General features: G+C 52.5%; 1 protein-coding gene across 1 annotated transcript in view; it reads left to right on the top strand.

Moving 5' to 3' along the window:
* The window catches only part of TNS3 (tensin 3), a 260,707-nt gene that overhangs the window by 185,729 nt on the left and 58,106 nt on the right, over positions 1 to 16,872 (top strand). Inside the window, 1 exon segment of the mRNA XM_045565361.1 lies at positions 16,495 to 16,664. Coding sequence (XP_045421317.1) covers positions 16,495 to 16,664 — 170 coding nt within the window.

Genomic DNA, 16,872 nt, shown 5'->3' with positions numbered 1-16,872 from the left:
GTAGCAGGGTCGGAGCGTGGGAAGGAAAGGCAGAAGACCGGCTGTTAAAGTCAGTGTGGGGGCAAGGGCTGGGGCCCCACTGCAAAGAGCCGTGTCTTCGCTTCCCACACACTGGTCAGTGTCTGTCTCAGGGTGCAGTGAGCTCATCGATAGCACAGCTCAGAAGCCAGGCCACCTAGGGCGGACTCCCCTCTGCCACCTCCTACCTCTGCCATTCCAGGCCAGGTACTTAACTTCTGAGCCTCAGTGACCACATCTGCAGAATGGGCTTAACAAGGAAACCTTTTCCACTCTGACAATGGTAATGGATTAGCAAAGGAGGCATCGTGACCTCTGCCCATGTGGTCCAGGTCAGGCACTTCAGTGGCCTGCAGGCTGGGGAGTGAAGAGGACAGCTGGGCCCTAAGGCAGCCTTGAGGGGACAGGGAAGTGATGAAGCAGTCACGGTACATGAAATTACCAATTACCATTACACGTGTCTAGGTTGGCCGTGCACAGTGTAGGTAGGCGCCATCTTCTGGCTGCAGCAGTGCGGCGGGTGTGTGTTCGGTTCAGGTGACTGTAAAATGGTCTTTGTGTTGGGGAGGCCTGACGGCTGAGGGTCCCCAAGAGCTGGCCGTGGTGAGTGGGCCAGGGAGGAGGCCCAGCAGGCAGAGAGGGGCACTGGCATGGAGCAGGGGTGTCTGAGGCAGGGGCCTGCGTGGGCAAGGGCCGCAGGGAGAACGTGTAGGCTGGACGCCCCCTCACAGGGACGTGCTGGGATGAGGTAGCCAGGCCGAGGCATTTGTGCCTGTGGGACCCGGGGCAGCTACCAGAGGTGGAGACATAGAAATGCATTTTGGGGGCCCAAATGCTACAGGCAGGGACCAGGACCTGAAAGGCCTGAGAGTGTGGCATCCGCGGGGTCCCAGGCCTCCCATGTTGGCCTATTTGGGTGTATCTGCATGGGGGGTTGGCTGGCTCCTTAGAGGGCCTTGCCTCTACAAGAGAAGACCAGAGAGGTTACAGATGGGAGAGGGCACTCGATTGACACCGCAGGTGTCAGATTACCACTTTGTGCTAGTGATACAGATGAGAGAAACTGCCATTCATGCCTGGCGTCACTCTGGGGGTTTAGGTGTGGTAGCCCATGTCACTTTCTAGGGACGCTTGCTGCAGGGACTGATCCCATCTTCCAGTGGCATTTACGGAGGTTCAGTGGGACTGCAGGGGCCCTGCAGCGTGGACCCAGTGTCCCTGCCCTCTTTGGAGTCAGGTGAGGATTGAAGTCCCCCCTCACTCAGGTCTAGGACGGGGAAGGAACACACTTTGCAGATATTGGTCCTGGCTTCAGGGCTGAGTGTGCTGCTGGCTGCCTGAATGACCTTGGCGGGTAAAGGCGGAGCCCCTGTTAATTTCTCTTCGCTCCATCTGTGAGCAGGAAGCCAGATCTCAGTGCCTGGCTGAGAGAGAGCTTGTCCACATTCACCTCTCAGGTTGGGACTGGGGATGAGCACGCAGGGGGCATCCAGCCTGCCCGAGGGACTCGGACTTCATGTGTCATTAACCGGGAGTTGGAAGGAAGGAGCTCAGAGAGTCTCCTGTGAGTAGATAATCAGACTCTACGATCCAGCCACATAACCACAGCCACCACAACCGTGATCGTAGCAATGACACAGTACTAGGTACAGGTTGAAAACTTTAACTCATTAATCAAATACTTTCAGGAAATTCTGACTTTATAAAAAAGGTTTTGGGGGAACAAAGCTATCTGCATTAGAGCATTATCACCCCTGACCTAACCTCACCAAACCCTCTTAAAAGAAATTACTTGGAAAAATTGAAATCAGAAGTCTTTCTCCTGAATTAAAATACCTCTTTTGAGATTTGGAAGAGGTTGGAGGCATGAGTGCATGTGGAGAAAAGGACTCCAAGGCTCAGGTTAACACACAGTGGCCTCCTTAGGTTAACGTGTCACCCAGTTGGCTGAATCCACTCCTCCGTGATTGCCATCTCAAAACAGTTGTGAAGCAAGGGATTTTAGAAGGTCACTTCATAGATTCCACCTTCATGTTGGCCATTTTTAAATTACTTAATAAACTCATCACTTTAATCTAGGATTTTGATTTTAGATCCTTTTAATTAATTCCTTTTGTTATAAAAATAATTGCAATTTTGAAATTAAAGGACTTTTATACTTCAGCAATAGACCAGTAAAATTCAGTGTGCATATTTGGCTGTTGATCACACAAATTTGAAATAGTTATTAAGCCATTCATGTTTGACAGATGTCTTGGGCCATTTGTCAATTTCTTTCATACCTTTAGAGATTAGATATAAGCAAACTGGATACTAGTCTTCCGAGACCTTTTTAAAATTTGGAGATGCCCTTCTCATAAGAATCCCGTTACAAGGGAGCAGCAGTCTGTAAGCAGCGAGTAATGGACATTGAAGGTTTAGTCCCAGCACTGGGGACAGGGCAGAGGAAGCCGTGTCCTGCCTGGGACCATGGCTCTTCCAGGATGGGCGTCCTGTTCCAGGTGAGTGGGGAAGGGAAGGTTTCTCCTCTCCCTGGCAGGTATAGAGAACACTGGAACCCTTTGAGTAACATTTAAATTTCAGTATTTGTATCCTCACTTGGAAGAGGCTAGATTGGCAAGCAACAGAAAACAAAAATCACTAGACATGAGCAGGGAAATGCACGAAATCGTGGCAGCTTGCCAGTGGATTCTGAGTCCCGGACCGTCTTCAGAAGGTTTCGGGATGCTGGAAGGTGTTCCAGGTCCCCCAGCCCATATCCGACCCCTCTGCTGGCCAGGGGAGGTGAGCGCTGCCGGGCTGGGGTCCCCCACTGCAGCTCTCAGTTCCATGTGCCAAATAGGAATGGGCCCTGCGGGTCCTTGCTCATGACATGCCCATCATGGTGCCGTCACCCCACCCCCCAGATGCTTCATTCCCGCATCTGGAGGACGAGGCTCAGGCCCACGGGTGGTGTGACAGTGCCTGACCCACCAGAGTGCACGTCATGTCCCGCTCACGAGGGGAAAGCGTGGACTGGAAGCTCTGAGAGCACCATGTCATCTACACGAGCCCCTCCTTCCTGGCCTGCCTTCCATCTCATCCCAGACTTAATTCTGCTGTAGATGAAGATTTGTCATAGAGACCTCAGCATCCTGAAGTTATTAAAATCCTTCGCTCTTTGCAGATCATGTCCTTAAAGTGAGAAAGACCACCGGTTGTGGTAGGGAGTTGGGAATGTCCTCCTGGGGCCTGACACGTGTCCTGCAGAGCTCTGCAGCTCACGTTACCAGCTCCGCAGGCAGCAGCACGCGCTCCACGGCCTCGTTATTTCCGACGTGAAAATTACATGTGAAGGCTGAGAATGTCCTGAGAAAGTCTCTTCCGTCAAGCACAATAATAATAATGGTGATGGTGATGGCAGTGCCTATGTTGGTGGTGGTGAAGGTTGTGACAGTGATGGAGACGGTGGTGGTGGTGATGGTGATGGTGATGGAGACGGTGGTGGTGGTGATGGTGATGATGGAGACGGTGGTGGTGGTGATGGTGATGGAGACGGTGGTGGTGATGGTGATGGGGACGGTGGTGGTGGTGATGGTGATGGTGATGGAGACGGTGGTGGTGATGGTGATGGTGATGGTGATGGAGACGGTGGTGGTGGTGATGGTGATGGTGATGGAGACGGTGGTGGTGGTGGTGATGCTGACAGTGATGATGATGATGGAGACGGTGGTGGTGGTGATGGTGATGATGGTGATGGAGACGGTGGTGGTGATGATGGTGATGGTGATGGAGACGGTGGTGGTGGTGATGATGGTGATGATGATGGAGATGGTGGTGGTGGTGATGGTGATGGAGATGGTGATGGTGATGGTGCAGGTGATGCTGACAGCGATGATGGTGACGGTGATGATGACAGTAAGAGCTGCCACTCTCAGTGCCCACGCTATGTCAGGGACCTTCACTCCCACCAGCATGCCTGGCAGAGCCCCCGTCTGTCTGACTCTGCACCCCATGGTCATGCCCTTATTGCACTGAACTCACACTCTTCCACCAGCCAGAAGATCTCTCGAGGGCAGTGCCTGTGACTTACTTATTTTGTTTGTTGGCAAACAGTACGAGCTTAATAAATATTGCAAATAGAGGGGCCTGGGACAGTTGGAAATGCACATGGTGCTCCCAGCTCCAGAGTGGCTCTGCTGAGTGGGCACTAGGTGAGCTTTCTCCCCAGAGAGTGTGGAGCAGCCCTTCCCGCCCACAAGATGAGAGAAAGGCCATCCAGGGGCGGGTGGGGGTGGGGGGGTGGCGAGAAAGCTTTGGGCGGCCGAGACCTGGGTGCTGTCTGTGCCACGGAGTGCAGTAGTGTCCTCTTATAAAATGGAGTGAGGTGCAGGAAGTTGGTTTGGGGGCATTTTGCTCCCTTGGAGCCCTGCCTGCCAGGGAGGGCGGCTCCCTCACTCTTCTCTGATGCCCTGTGCCCCGTGTCTTTGAGGGCCTGGCAGTGCTGCTGCGCTCACTGCCCCACCCCCGCCGGTCTCCCAGCTTGGCGTCAGCGTGCATGTGGGCGGGTTTTTTGGATCACATCCTTTAAGTGGGGGAAGATTTCGACTGGTGATATCTGAGCAATAAAAGAAATGATTCAACCTGTGAAATTTACAATTCCACAGATGGCGAAAAGCCTGCTCTGTTTTTTTCATACCTTGAGGGCTCCTTGCTTCTTCTTGTCAAAATATTTTATTCATGTTCTATCAACCTCAGCCTCACAAGGGCAGGAGCCTGGCAGGCCTGTTCTGCTTGCAGGGAGCGAGTGTTGTGACATTCCTGCCAGGCATTCAGTGGGCCTCCCAGACTCGGGCGTCTGCTTCATTAGTGCTAACCCACGTCTGATCACCTGTTTATACTGAAGAAAATTCACAGCAGTGGAGAGTGTCAGCTTTTAGTAATTGATAGTGGAAGGCTGAGAGAGTTAAATTATGTGTTAAACCCCAACCTAAGGAACCAAAGTGAAGCTGGAAGGGCACGTTAGCATTCAGAAAGCAGCTTGCCCTGCAAGCACTGACTGCGTGGCGAGAGGCTTGTGGACTCACAGAGAGGAGACGTGCAGGACCCCCACCTCACTTCAACACGCTGGGACCTCTGCTGCCACCCAGCAAGTAAGGGAAGGCGTGAAGGGTGCCCAGCGGGAGCCCCACAGCCAGGCCACAGAGGGCAGAGGGGAGCCTGGGGTCTTGGGCTGGCCAGGGCCGCGGCCAGGCTCGCTTGTTTATTTGCATGGTCACTGGCTCATTGGTGGAGAGGGCAGCTCAGAAGGTGGCACCGTGCCTAGGAGCTCCATGGGGGTCCAGGGATGAGGGAGGGCTGGCATTCGGGGTGGGTGGGATTGCCCTGGGGTGGCACTTGCTCTGCTCTGCAGAGAGAGAATGTCATGAAGGAGGGAGTGAGCAGGCTGCAGTGCCTGTGCCCAGAGCAGCGGGTGTCCGGAGAAATAAGCACACCTGTTGGATTTGGTCTTTAGTGGTCTGGAAGTGGGGGGTTGTGCTATGCTCGGGACACAGAGCATCTGTCGCACTTTCCAAAGCTCCATGTGCAGTTATTTGTGTACTGCGTGTTATAACCGAGCATTCTGCAGCTACAGGCTTCACACGGAGAGTGTTGGGCCCTGTGAACGTGGGGGGAGACACCAGCATGCACAGCTTGAGGAGGACAGACGGAGGAGTGGCCACAGCGCCAGGCATAGGCGCTCCCTGGGGAGCCCATGTGGACTCGGGTGTCGGCAAGATGCCATGGCTCACAGAGAGCCTCTGCCTGTCAGGGGCCGTCTCCGGGTGGCCCTGCTCAGCCCAGGGTCACTTTCTCTCTGAGAGGCTTCCCCTCACTGCCTCGTCCCTGCAGCGGGGTGGGGTCCCAGGACCTGGGTCTTACGAGGGGGACTCCCTGGTCCGCATCAGAGAACCTGGATAAAGGAGTTCTGGGAATCAACAAGCCAAGGCCGAGGGTGCTGGCCGTGTGTCCATGAGGGGCTCTTGCTCTCTGCTGGCCGCCATGGGCAAAACCAGGCTTTTTATCAAACATCAGTGAGCTTTAGTCCCTGGAGGTGGTTGAGGAGATGGGATATTTGTGTACCGTGAGAGCTCTGAAAAGAATCTTGCCCAGGGGCTAGGAGTGGCCGTGGGTGTGGACAGGCCATGTGTATGTGAGCGCACGTTTAACATCAGAGTCAGCCCACTGCGCTGCAGAGAGCTCTGTGCCTTTCCAATTCGGAAATCGTTTTAGATTGAGAAACACGGTCTGCACTGGGAAACTGTTGCTGTAATTACTTTCTCTTATCATATAAAACCAACTTCGAAATTTTAGAGTTGATGAGTCACATCCGTTTGCCCAAAAGGCCCTTATTCCACAAAGCAGGTGGATTCAGGTGTCCCCCACTGTCACCTTGACAGGCGCTCTGCAGGTGTTGCTGAGAGGCCAGGGACACAGAGGAGGAGGTGCCTTCCAGGCGTGGGTTCCAGACCACTTCCTGCTTGGTCTACACTGCCTGGGTTGGCCTTAGCAACAGCTCTCAACCCGCTCAGGCCAAAGTTCCATTTTCTGTAACAAATAACTTCCAATGTCATCTTTTCTATCCTGAAATGAAAGTCATAACTGATATAAGCTACTTAAACAGATGTTAAAAAATAAATCTAACACCCTAACACTCATGTTAAAGGAGACATAAAGAGAAAGTAATTCATAATAAAATAATATGCATTTCAAAATGAAAACTTTTGGTCTGGCCCACCTAGAAAACAAAAATCACTGAAGATTTAACAAAAATTTATTTTACTTATATATTTTTTTACTGTGGTAAAATACACGTAACATAAACTTTAGCATTTTAACCATTTTTAAGCCTGTAGTTCAGTGGCATTAAGTACCTTCACATTGTCGCACAACCATCAGCACTGTCGAGTTTCAGAAGTTTCCCATCACCCCAAATGGAAACCTCATGCTGTTGGCAGTCAGTCCCCATCCACGCTGTCCCCAGCCCTGGCACCACTCAGCTGCTCTCCCTGTGGACTTGCCTTTCTGGATGTTTCATATAAATGGCTTCATGCAATATGCGCCTTTTGTGGTTGGCTCCTTTGACTTAGTGTGATGTTTTCAGAGTTCATCCACATTACTGCCTGCATCCAAACGGCTTTACTGTTTGTGGCTGAATATTCCACGATATGGATAGACCACAGTGAGTTCATCCATTCGTCTCTCGATGCCCCACCTTTGGTTTTGCGAATGGTGATGCTGTGAACAGGGGTGCACACATGGCTGTTTGAGCACCTGCTTTTAGTTCTTTGAGTATATACCTGGGAGTGGGGTTGCCGGGTCACGTGGCGCCTCTGTAACTGTTGAGGAACTGTCCAGCAGATGTTTGAAAGTCACTTTGGAGACTGCCTGGCCTCCAGTGTGGACAGCTTGTCTCCAGAGCTCTGGCTTAGGTGTGGTGGAAACACAGTGGACTGTTTGACCCCTAACAGCCTCTGTCCTGGAAAGAAGGTCACCCTTGCTCAGGGAGAAATGCAAATTTATCCAATCCTGGGTAGACGGCAGTAAAGTCTCTCTCTGTCAGGATGGAGAAGTTATGACAACTCCACAGTCTCGGGGATGTAAAGCAAGCAGCATGGCTTTATTTCTGAGCATGCCACCTGTCCACTGCGTCATGGCTTGATGCGGGCCTCCTGCTGGGACCTCGCTGAGGAGGAGCGCTCCTTGCAGCTGCCCATGCAGGGACAGGGCTGGAATCATGCCCGGCTCCCAGGATGTCCGCCAGAAGTCGCGTGCTGAGTCCCTCCTCACGGTCCACACCTGCACTCGGCGCAGCCCACTGTGGCCCTGGGGGTGGACAGCTCCACGTCCATCCTGAGGTGCGGGAGATGCTGTAGATGCTGAAAGATGCAATATTTGGGGAGGAGGCCAGTAAGATCACATGATGGAGCGGGTACTACAAAAAGAAAAGAAATTCAAGTAAACAGCAAGGAGTTGAGGCTGGGTCCTGAAACCCTCTTGGTGGGGTGTCCAGGGGAGGGGTAGTGTGTGAGGCTAGCAGGGACCGCGCCCTCTTGTGGTTTGCAGCTTTTTACAGCTGCGTTGTAAGTTACGGTTTATATATAAAACATGGGGGAATTGCTAACACTTCTTGTACTGGAAGGATACTCGTTTTAGTTTTTTCGACTTACCATTTCCCTTTTAAATATGCCTTTTTAGAAGAAATGCCACCACCTAACCAAGTATCTCAGTGTGTCCCACTGGAAAGAATTTCCAATTTTGCAATCTGAAAAGCAGGTTTCCGCTGCCTTCACCTCTTGTTGCAGTTTTGCCAGAGTCCACCCGTTCTCTCAGGATCTGGGGTAAAATCGGGGGCTCAGCAGAGCATGGTGGCCCTGCATGGGGAAGGCTCTTCCCGGGGTCATTCTGGTATGTCAGTTGGCCCTCTGCCTAACAATTTCCTACCAAATCCTGTCGTGAAGAACTGAAGTCACGGCTCTTCAAGAATACGCCCCGGTGGAAGGGGCTGGAGAAACGATTCCTATTTCAGTTTTGGGGGAGAAGCTCTTAGAACCCTTTCGGAAGCATCTCAGCTGAGCGAGTGTCTGGGCTTCCTTGTCACCCTGTCCTGTCTCCTTTCACACTCGCTCATGAGAAGACACCTGGGTTTATTTCAATTAGCTGAAATCCGGGGCCTCAAAGCAAGTGTGAAGCAGGCTTTGCCCTTTCCTTGTCGTCACTCTGAGGAGCGCAGGGGAGTTTCCCAGGCACACTGCGCGTGCCTCTGTGGTGCCGCTTCGCTCTTGCCTGATCACAGAGATAAATAAGTGGCTCACGGGTACTGTACCGGCTAGTGGCCCAGATGGAAAGTAAAAATCAGGTTTTAAAATAGGTGATGTTCTAGCATGTTATGAGTTTCCAACTGTTTAAAATTCATTCATTATATATATTTAAAGTGTTCAACATGATGTTCTGTTACATTAATACATATACATAGTGAAATGATCACTGTAGTCAAGTACATTAACATGTCCCTCACCTCACATAGGTGCATAGGTGTGCACACGTGTGTGTGTGTATGTGTGTGTGTGTGTGTGTGTGGTAAGACCACGTAAAGTCTACTCTCTTAATATTGTATTCTCTACTGAAGATTTGCAAAGAGAATAGATTCCATCCGTTCTTTAGGCCAAGAGTTTGACATTGTGGCTACACATTGGTCACCCAGGGAGCTTTAAGAATGCAGATGCTAAAAATGCCCACGCCTGCTTCTACCTCCAGAGGGTGGCCGATTGGATTGCCTTGGGTGCTGGCCCAGATGTCACAATTATTTTAAACACTGACCAAGTAACTCGAATATGAATTCGGGGTTGAGACTGGCCATGGGTCTCCAGCTTGGTCACATGGTGGAAATGCTGGGAGTTTAAAAGAAAAAAAGTCTGACATCTGGGTCTCACTCCTGGAAGTTCTGATTTCACAAAGGGTAGGGCGTGAGGCCCGAGCTTAGGATTTTAGCAGGTTAATTATGGACAGCCAGCTTTGAGAACCACTGTGCCATGCTTGTAGTTCCCAGCTTGGGCGTGTGTCCCAGTCCCCTGGAGAGCTGGCCCTTTGCTCGTTGAGGCTAGAACTTTCCCCAGGGTGATTCTGTTGGGACCAGAACTTGTGACCCTGCTGTAGAACTTAGAGGACAGCCAGCAGTCATGTATCAGTTATCAGAGGTGGGCAGCCCCACGAGCTGCCTCCCACCGCGGGCAGTGGCTTTATTTTACCAGCACACAGCGGGTGACGTGACCCCGTGGTGGAGAGGCTTCAGTGACACGAAGTCCCTGAGTGGGCAGCATGGCGCCTGCTCCTGGGCACTTAACCCGCCTTCCTGCCCTTCTTTCTTCCCGCCTCCCAGCGGCATCTTGCCTGGGTCTGCTGCGTGCCGGCAAAGACCAGATAATCGCCAGGAGAAATCTGAATCACACGTAGCATAATCAGGGAAAACGCCAGTCCTTCTGAGCTGTCAGGTCGGGTGTGTTATTTCACACTCTGGATTAGTTTACACAATGGGGAATTCAGTGCATTTGGATCAAGGTGCAGAGTTGTCCGGGACCTTTGTGGGTGTTTTTTTTTTTTTTTATTACCTAATTTTCCGGCTGAGTGGTCCCCTCTCGCCCTTGCATCTGCTCAGGGGTGAATTGGTGATAACAGCTGACCCCTGGGCTACCCGGCAGTTGTGGCCTGACTTCCTGATTCTCCAGGGCCCCAAGGGCGACGCGTCCCTTCCCAGGAGGTCTCAGGGTGCCCCCAGACAAGGCCCAGCTCTCCTGCTCTTCCCTCGGAGCACCTGCAGGTTTCCCGTCGTGACCCTCACCCACCCTGTCCCCTGGATAAGGTCCCCTGTAGACTGGGTGTGCCTGAGATCAAAGCTGACTTTTGTCCTGTGTCCACAGTGGCCCCAGAACCCCATGGGGCGCCTTCCCTGTGTGGGGCCTGAATGGCTGAGCATCCTCCTGCCCCCAGGCTCAGTGTCCTTCTGCGTCCCATGGGGAATCCCAGGTCCTGTTGGGCTGGGCGAGGTCTGGGGTGACCTGGCACAGACTGCTGGCCCGACAGTGCTCAGCAGGGCTCCGTTCTTTGCCCTTGACCTGAGCCCCAGCCGTGGCTGTCAGTGGACCTGCTAAATGAGGAAGTGTGCACCTCACTGGGAGTGGCAGGGAGGGCACGTGTCCCGTTTTGCAGCTTGAGGTCAGGTGCATCCCGAGGCCCTGGGTGGGTAGTGCCCAGTGTCTGCAGGAGAGGAGGCTCCTGTGAGGACATCTGAACGTCTGGCATAGGAACCAACTGGGGAGGTGGGTGACATCTAGTCATACAGCCATTGCAGATCAGGTCAGGATGCCATGTGTTGGTGGACAAGCCATGTCACCAAGACAAGAGGAGCATGAGACTTTGTCCCTCCCTCCACAGAGACCCCAGCTGCGTGGAGTGTCTGCAGAATGGGGCTGTGGGCGGGGTTGCCGATCACCTGCAGATACTGCGCTCTATGTTCACTGGGGCTCTACAGGGGCCCAAGACTTCTGCACTGGGAACTCACGACCTTTGTAACCCCTGGTGTGGGCACAGGTTTCTTTTTTACTGGCTGGGACCGGGGGCGGGGGGCGGGGAAGCAGGTGTAGACCTCCTCAGCACCTGGGCGTGAGGTAGGGAGCTGGGAGGGGGCAGGTGCAGGTGGCCCCTCCAGGGCTCTTGGACTGCTCTTTGCCTCTACATGTCCCCTTGTGGGAGCTTGGGTTTTGTCCCCTTTTCCCCTTGGTTTTTCTCAGAAGGGGCACACTAGGGAGCTGGGGTGGGAGGTTGGGTTGCCCAGAGCCCTGTAGGTGCCCCCCAGTGCTGGCACGGTGCCTCTGGTCACTTGTCAGCCCAGTTCCCAGAGGTGACAGCCATACTGTGTAATAGTCTGCGTACATGGCCATCAGACGTGAGAGACTTTTCAGAGATCAAAAAGGTTATTGATCAAACACGTGAATTTGTGGAGATAAACATAGGAACTAATATTAATGCAAATTAGAGAAGGATTTGGGAAAATTCAGTATAGGCAACACAGAGAACTTCAAAATAAAAGAAGCTTTATTCTTCAACGTAATGTGTCTTGTTTTTCCTAATTTTAAAAAGCAATATATGTTAGTGAAAACATTGAGAGATAGAGACATTTATAAAAAATATGAATAGTTCTTAGAATTCCACAACCCAGAGAGAACCTCTTATAAATATTTTGGTATATTTTCTTAGTTTTTTAAATCAAAATGAAATCATACTACATGTGCACTTTTGCACACTTTTGTCACTTAATGTTTTAGTGTATTAACCCACTTCAGGTTCCTTAAAACTTGCTTTTTAATGACTAAATCAATAGTCCTCCTTGGATTGTCGCTGGTTTTAACATTTAGCATATACTGTGCACATACCGTGTGCTGAGCCCTAGCTTTTGCTGCATTGTCAGTTAAATCCTCCAAACCAGCCTTTGATGTGTCTCCTTGTTCCATCCCCAAGACGGCTGTGGGGACGCGTCTCCCGGGTGCAGGGAGGCAGCATCCACCCCTGGTGGTGGTCCCGGGCTGGCCTCTGAGCAAGCACCTCAGGGCAGCTCCCCCCCTCCACCCTGCCCAGGCTGTACGTCAGCTACCGCTGTGTCTTGTCTGACCACCCCGGCAGTGGTTCTCGGACAGGAAGGATGTGAAAACGCCACCCTTCCTTCCTTCCTCCAGACTGCTCTATGCTCAGACCCTCTGGAAATGCGCCTCTCCAGGTTCTCCAGCGGACCATGTTTTAGGCGGATTTCCTAAGACTGCAAGGAATACATTGTTACAGCTCAAATTCGCATGAGAGACAGAAGAACTCCAGATGCCTTTGTTGGCTGCCCCATCTGACGTGCCCAGCAGGAAGAGTCCTCTTGCTTGGGGCATGGGTGGCCTTCCTGATACCAGTAGTTCCTTTGTCATCTGCTAATTATGATGCACCAACAGCCACGGGCTGCCTGAGTCCCTTCCAGGGCCCCTGTGGCCCCCTGTGGGAACGGAGGGAAGGGGAGGGAAGGCAGTGGTGGGTGAGGGAGAGTGAATCCAAGGAGTACAGTTTCCAGTTGTGGATTTTGAAGTCAGATACATGTGGTGACAAGTCCTTGCTCTCTGCTGACTTGCTGTGTGGTGTGGGGTGAGTTGCTGGACGTGAGACCCCCATTTTCCTCATCTGCAGAGTGATGACAGGCTTTTCTCTAGGAGAGCAGTGCCCAGGCAGGGACTGTCACTGCTGCTGGGTAAAAGTTGGTCTCCGTTCTGCTTTCCTTTCTTCTGTAACTACGTCCTGGGCAGATGTAGGTGCGTCCCGGCACATCATGGTCTTGTGCTGCGTCTCTAAGCCTGTTTTATTTTGCCTTGTTTTCCTGGCGTTTCAGACTTCACATTTCCAGGGTTTACAGTCTAAAAGGAAGGCAGGATCTCTGTCGCCCCAGAGAGCCTGTGCCTTGATGCCCTTGTGTGCCTGTGTCTTTTTTCCTTTGCGGATGTAAAGCAGGACGCTGCAGGGCTGAAGTGACGCTTTCTGTGCAGACGCGGCCTGGGAGCTGGGCTGTAGGTGGAATTGTTGCAGGTGCCTTGGCTTCCCCATTCTTTCTGCTTTTGCGGAGCCTTCTGAGGCCTTGACCTTGGTCGCTGCCCATTGCTGTGTCCCCCCAGGTGTGGGAACAGCCTTCCTGACTGTGTCAGTGGCAGGATGTTGAGAAGTACGGACACATCCAGAGGGAGAGACACACAGCTCCGCCTCACTAGGTGCAGCATATGCAGATTTTAGCGCAGGCACTGGGGGTGGCGTTTGATAGTAAGAACATTTTCCAGGAGATATATTTGAATGAAGAAAACCCTATTTTTTATTGTAATCTGTGAGTAAGAGAGAGAGGAAATCGAGAAACAATTGCAAATCTGTGTGTTCAGCAGGGACATTTCTGGGGCCAGCTCATGGAATGTGTGTCTCAAAGCCGCCTCCGGTGGGAGGAGCCCGGGGTGCAGCCGGCTGCCAGCTCCGCAGCAGCGGATGCACAGACCCTATTTCCTAGCTGCCCTGAAACCAAAGTGTTCAAGTTTAGGAAGTGTCTATGCCTCTCACTCTGCCCTGAGACTCATGCTTCAGTTCTGTAAATTCCTTTTTGGGTCCTGTTCCCATGTAGACATACTTCACAAATGAGTGCCTTCCAGCTGCACCTGCGGGGCCCTGCTGGTTTTAAACTAACACTAACGGGGCCTCAGTTTCTGAAGCAGGTTGGTTTCAGCTGTCCACCTGTGGCCCACATGGGCTGAGGTCAGGGCACATTAATGTTTGCTTCCAGGTTGTCAAAGGGAACACCTGACACAGTTTCCACACTTTTCTTTGTTATTATTATTTTTAATTGACACATAATAATTGTACATATTTATGGGGTACAGTATGGTATTTCCCTACATGTATACGATGTGTAAGGCTCAAATCAGGGTAATTAGCATATCCATCTTTTCTGTGTACATCATGCAACAAAGCACATGCAACATCGTGTGTTGTCATGATATCAATGTGTCGTTTTTGACGAAACACCACACATTATCTTGCATATTGAACAGAAGAAGGAAGTAATATTCCTTCTTCTTCCCAAATCACATCTGCAGAAGTGACCTCTGAATTTCTAGGCTGGGAGTGGACTGTAGGTGTCAGCAAAGGGCAGCAGAGCCCCCAGCACGGGCTGCAGATGGGTCTGGGCTGGAATTATTTTCCCTGATGCTGGCAGTGTGGAGGGGTCAGGCTCTCAGTCACTTGCTGGTGGACACAGCACTTCCTTTCCATCAGTAACACCTGCGCTGTCGCCTGCCACCTGGACTGCTTTGAGGACCACATCCCACGTCTGAGCTGGATACCAGGTCGTGCACGGCCAGCCTGCCTTTGCAGTCTCACGCCTCCTGCTCTGACCTCTCTACACCTGTTCCTAGGGTGCCTGCAAGTGCATGTCAGGGTAGACCCATGGCTCTTGCTGTCGTGAGCGTGGTCCCCTCCCTGCCCTGTCCCTGGAGGGCGATGAGCATGAGGACAAGGGACCATAGGCGTAGGACTCCCAGACACACCATTTGACTTTATTTCATCCGCATCCCTGTTTGGAGGAGACAAGAAGCCAGGCGTTGCTCTTGCTCTTCCCATAAAGAAATGGGTGGAGACGTCCCACAGCTGGTGAGGGAAGCACAGCAGACCCCACATCCCGAGTGCAGACGTGCTTCTCCTACACGTCCCTGGCGCTGTGGAGGGGGCTGCTGGGAACAGCGGGAGGAGGGCAGCAGGAAGTGGAACGAAGCTTGCAGGGACCTGGGTTTGGATCTCACTCGCTCAGTCACGGCTGTGTGGCACTGAGCAGGCATCCCGTGGGACAGGGAGGGAGGTGCCCGGTCTGGCTGCAGCCCAGGAGCCAACTCCCGCCAGGTGGTGCCTTGAAGCCGGGAGGGTCGGTCAGTGGAGTCTGTACTATGGTTGGACACAAGGACCCTCAAGAGACTCACGCCCCCCGCTCAGGCAGACAGGCAGGTTGACGCCCTGTCCCTGTCTCTGGTGCCTTCCCTTTGTTACGCCAGTTGCTGCGTTCTCCTGAGCTTCGTAGGAGTCTGGATGTGGGAGGAGAGACAGGGAGGTGGGCAGTGGCTCAGTACCACAGCGAACGTGGCTACCACGATATAGTTCCCTTTGGAGGGGACATCGACCGAACTGGAACAAAGCTGTTCAAAGCTGAGCTCTGTGTCTGCCACACACATTGGTAGTTCAAACGCTGCCTTTCAGGGAAACATTACTGTGAACCTCATGCTTATAGGGTTTGGGTATTTGTTGTTTAAACTGTAGGGAAAATCATAGTAGAGTCTAATTTTCAGACGACATCATCAGTAAAAACATTATTTTTTTAATAGCCTGCAGCAGGTTTTCCCTAAATGCCCAATCATAAGAATCACTTGGGGCCGGGCACATGGCTCACTCACGTCTATAATCCCGGCACTTTGGGAGGCTGAGGCAGGAGGATTGCTTGAGACCAGGAGTTCGATACCAGCCTGGGCAACATAGTAAGCTGCCATCTCTACAAAAAATTTGAAAAAATTAGCTGGTCATTGTGGAGCATGCCTGTAGTGCCAGTGACTCTGGAGGCGGAGGTGGGAGGATCACTTGAGCCCAGGAGTTTGAGGTTGCTGTGAGCTATGATAGTACCACTGTGCTCCACCCCGCATGACAGAGTGAGACCTTATCTCTAACCAAAAAGAAAGAAAAAAAAGGAAACGAAGAGGGGAACCAGGGGATAACTTGCAAGAGGTTTAAAAAAATTACAGGTTCCAGTCCCCGACCCCCATTTCCCTCCAACATAACTAGAAGCAGATTTGGTTGCCGAGGGAACCCTGGGACCGTGTTTCAGGAATAAGCCTTTGGCATATCTGGCAGGGACAGTTGTGATGACAAATGTTTATTGTTGATGCTTGAAATAGAGTCTTTTTTTCCCTCTACAATTTCTCCTTGCTAAGGTTCGAACTATCATAGTAGGGCCACATTCTGCCTGGAGTCACCGCAGGTGTGTGGCCGTCGGAGCGCTGGGTCCTGAGCAGGGCACTGGGGGTGGCACGCCCACCGTGGGGCTCCCTCCAAGCACAGTCACCGTCGGCCCGACCCAGCTCTGCCTTCTTCCCAGCATCGGGCGAGTCCCGATGCTCGTGCCGTCCGCCGGAAGCCTGTTCTGAAGGGAGCACACAGGCCTGCAGGAGCTGCCGGCTTCCAGGGCGGCTGCTCGCTCACCCCTGGGAGTCGAGACGGCCTCAGGCTTCGAGTCTCTGCAGCAGCCGCCGCTGTGCGTGGAGCCGCGTGGACCCGCGTGAGATGTGGCGTGCCTTCGACGAGTCCGACATTCCGGATTTCTTTCAGGGTCGTCTCACTGTGCTGTCTCTCTCCCAACAGGCTCCTTGGCTAGTGAGCCACTGGGTGGAAGACTCAGGAAGCTGAGCCTCGGACAGTATGACAACGATGCTGGCGGGCAGCTGTCCTTCTCCAGATGTGCGTGGGGAAAGGCCGCTGTGGACCAAGCCCCGAACCTGGCGCCTTTCCCCTCTCCAGCAGATGTCAAAGAGGTACACGCTGTGGCCCCATCCCAGTCTCTGCGCTCATTCCCACTCGCTGTCCTTCCTGGAGCTCAGGGCAAATGGCTGATGGCTGGGCCTGGTCCCTGAATAGAGCCCCCGCCTCTCCTCCTCGTCTCACAAACATGCTTCCTCCTCGGCAGGCAGGTGGTGTGGCTGGGGAAGCCTCTGTTCTGGTCTGTAGAACTGGCATGAAGTG

Source organism: Lemur catta, chromosome 11, assembly GCF_020740605.2.
Source record: "Lemur catta isolate mLemCat1 chromosome 11, mLemCat1.pri, whole genome shotgun sequence".
Taxonomy (NCBI): Eukaryota; Metazoa; Chordata; class Mammalia; order Primates; family Lemuridae; genus Lemur; species Lemur catta.
The sequence above is the reverse complement of the archived record's forward strand: the minus strand, read 5'-3'. Positions and strand labels throughout refer to the sequence as shown.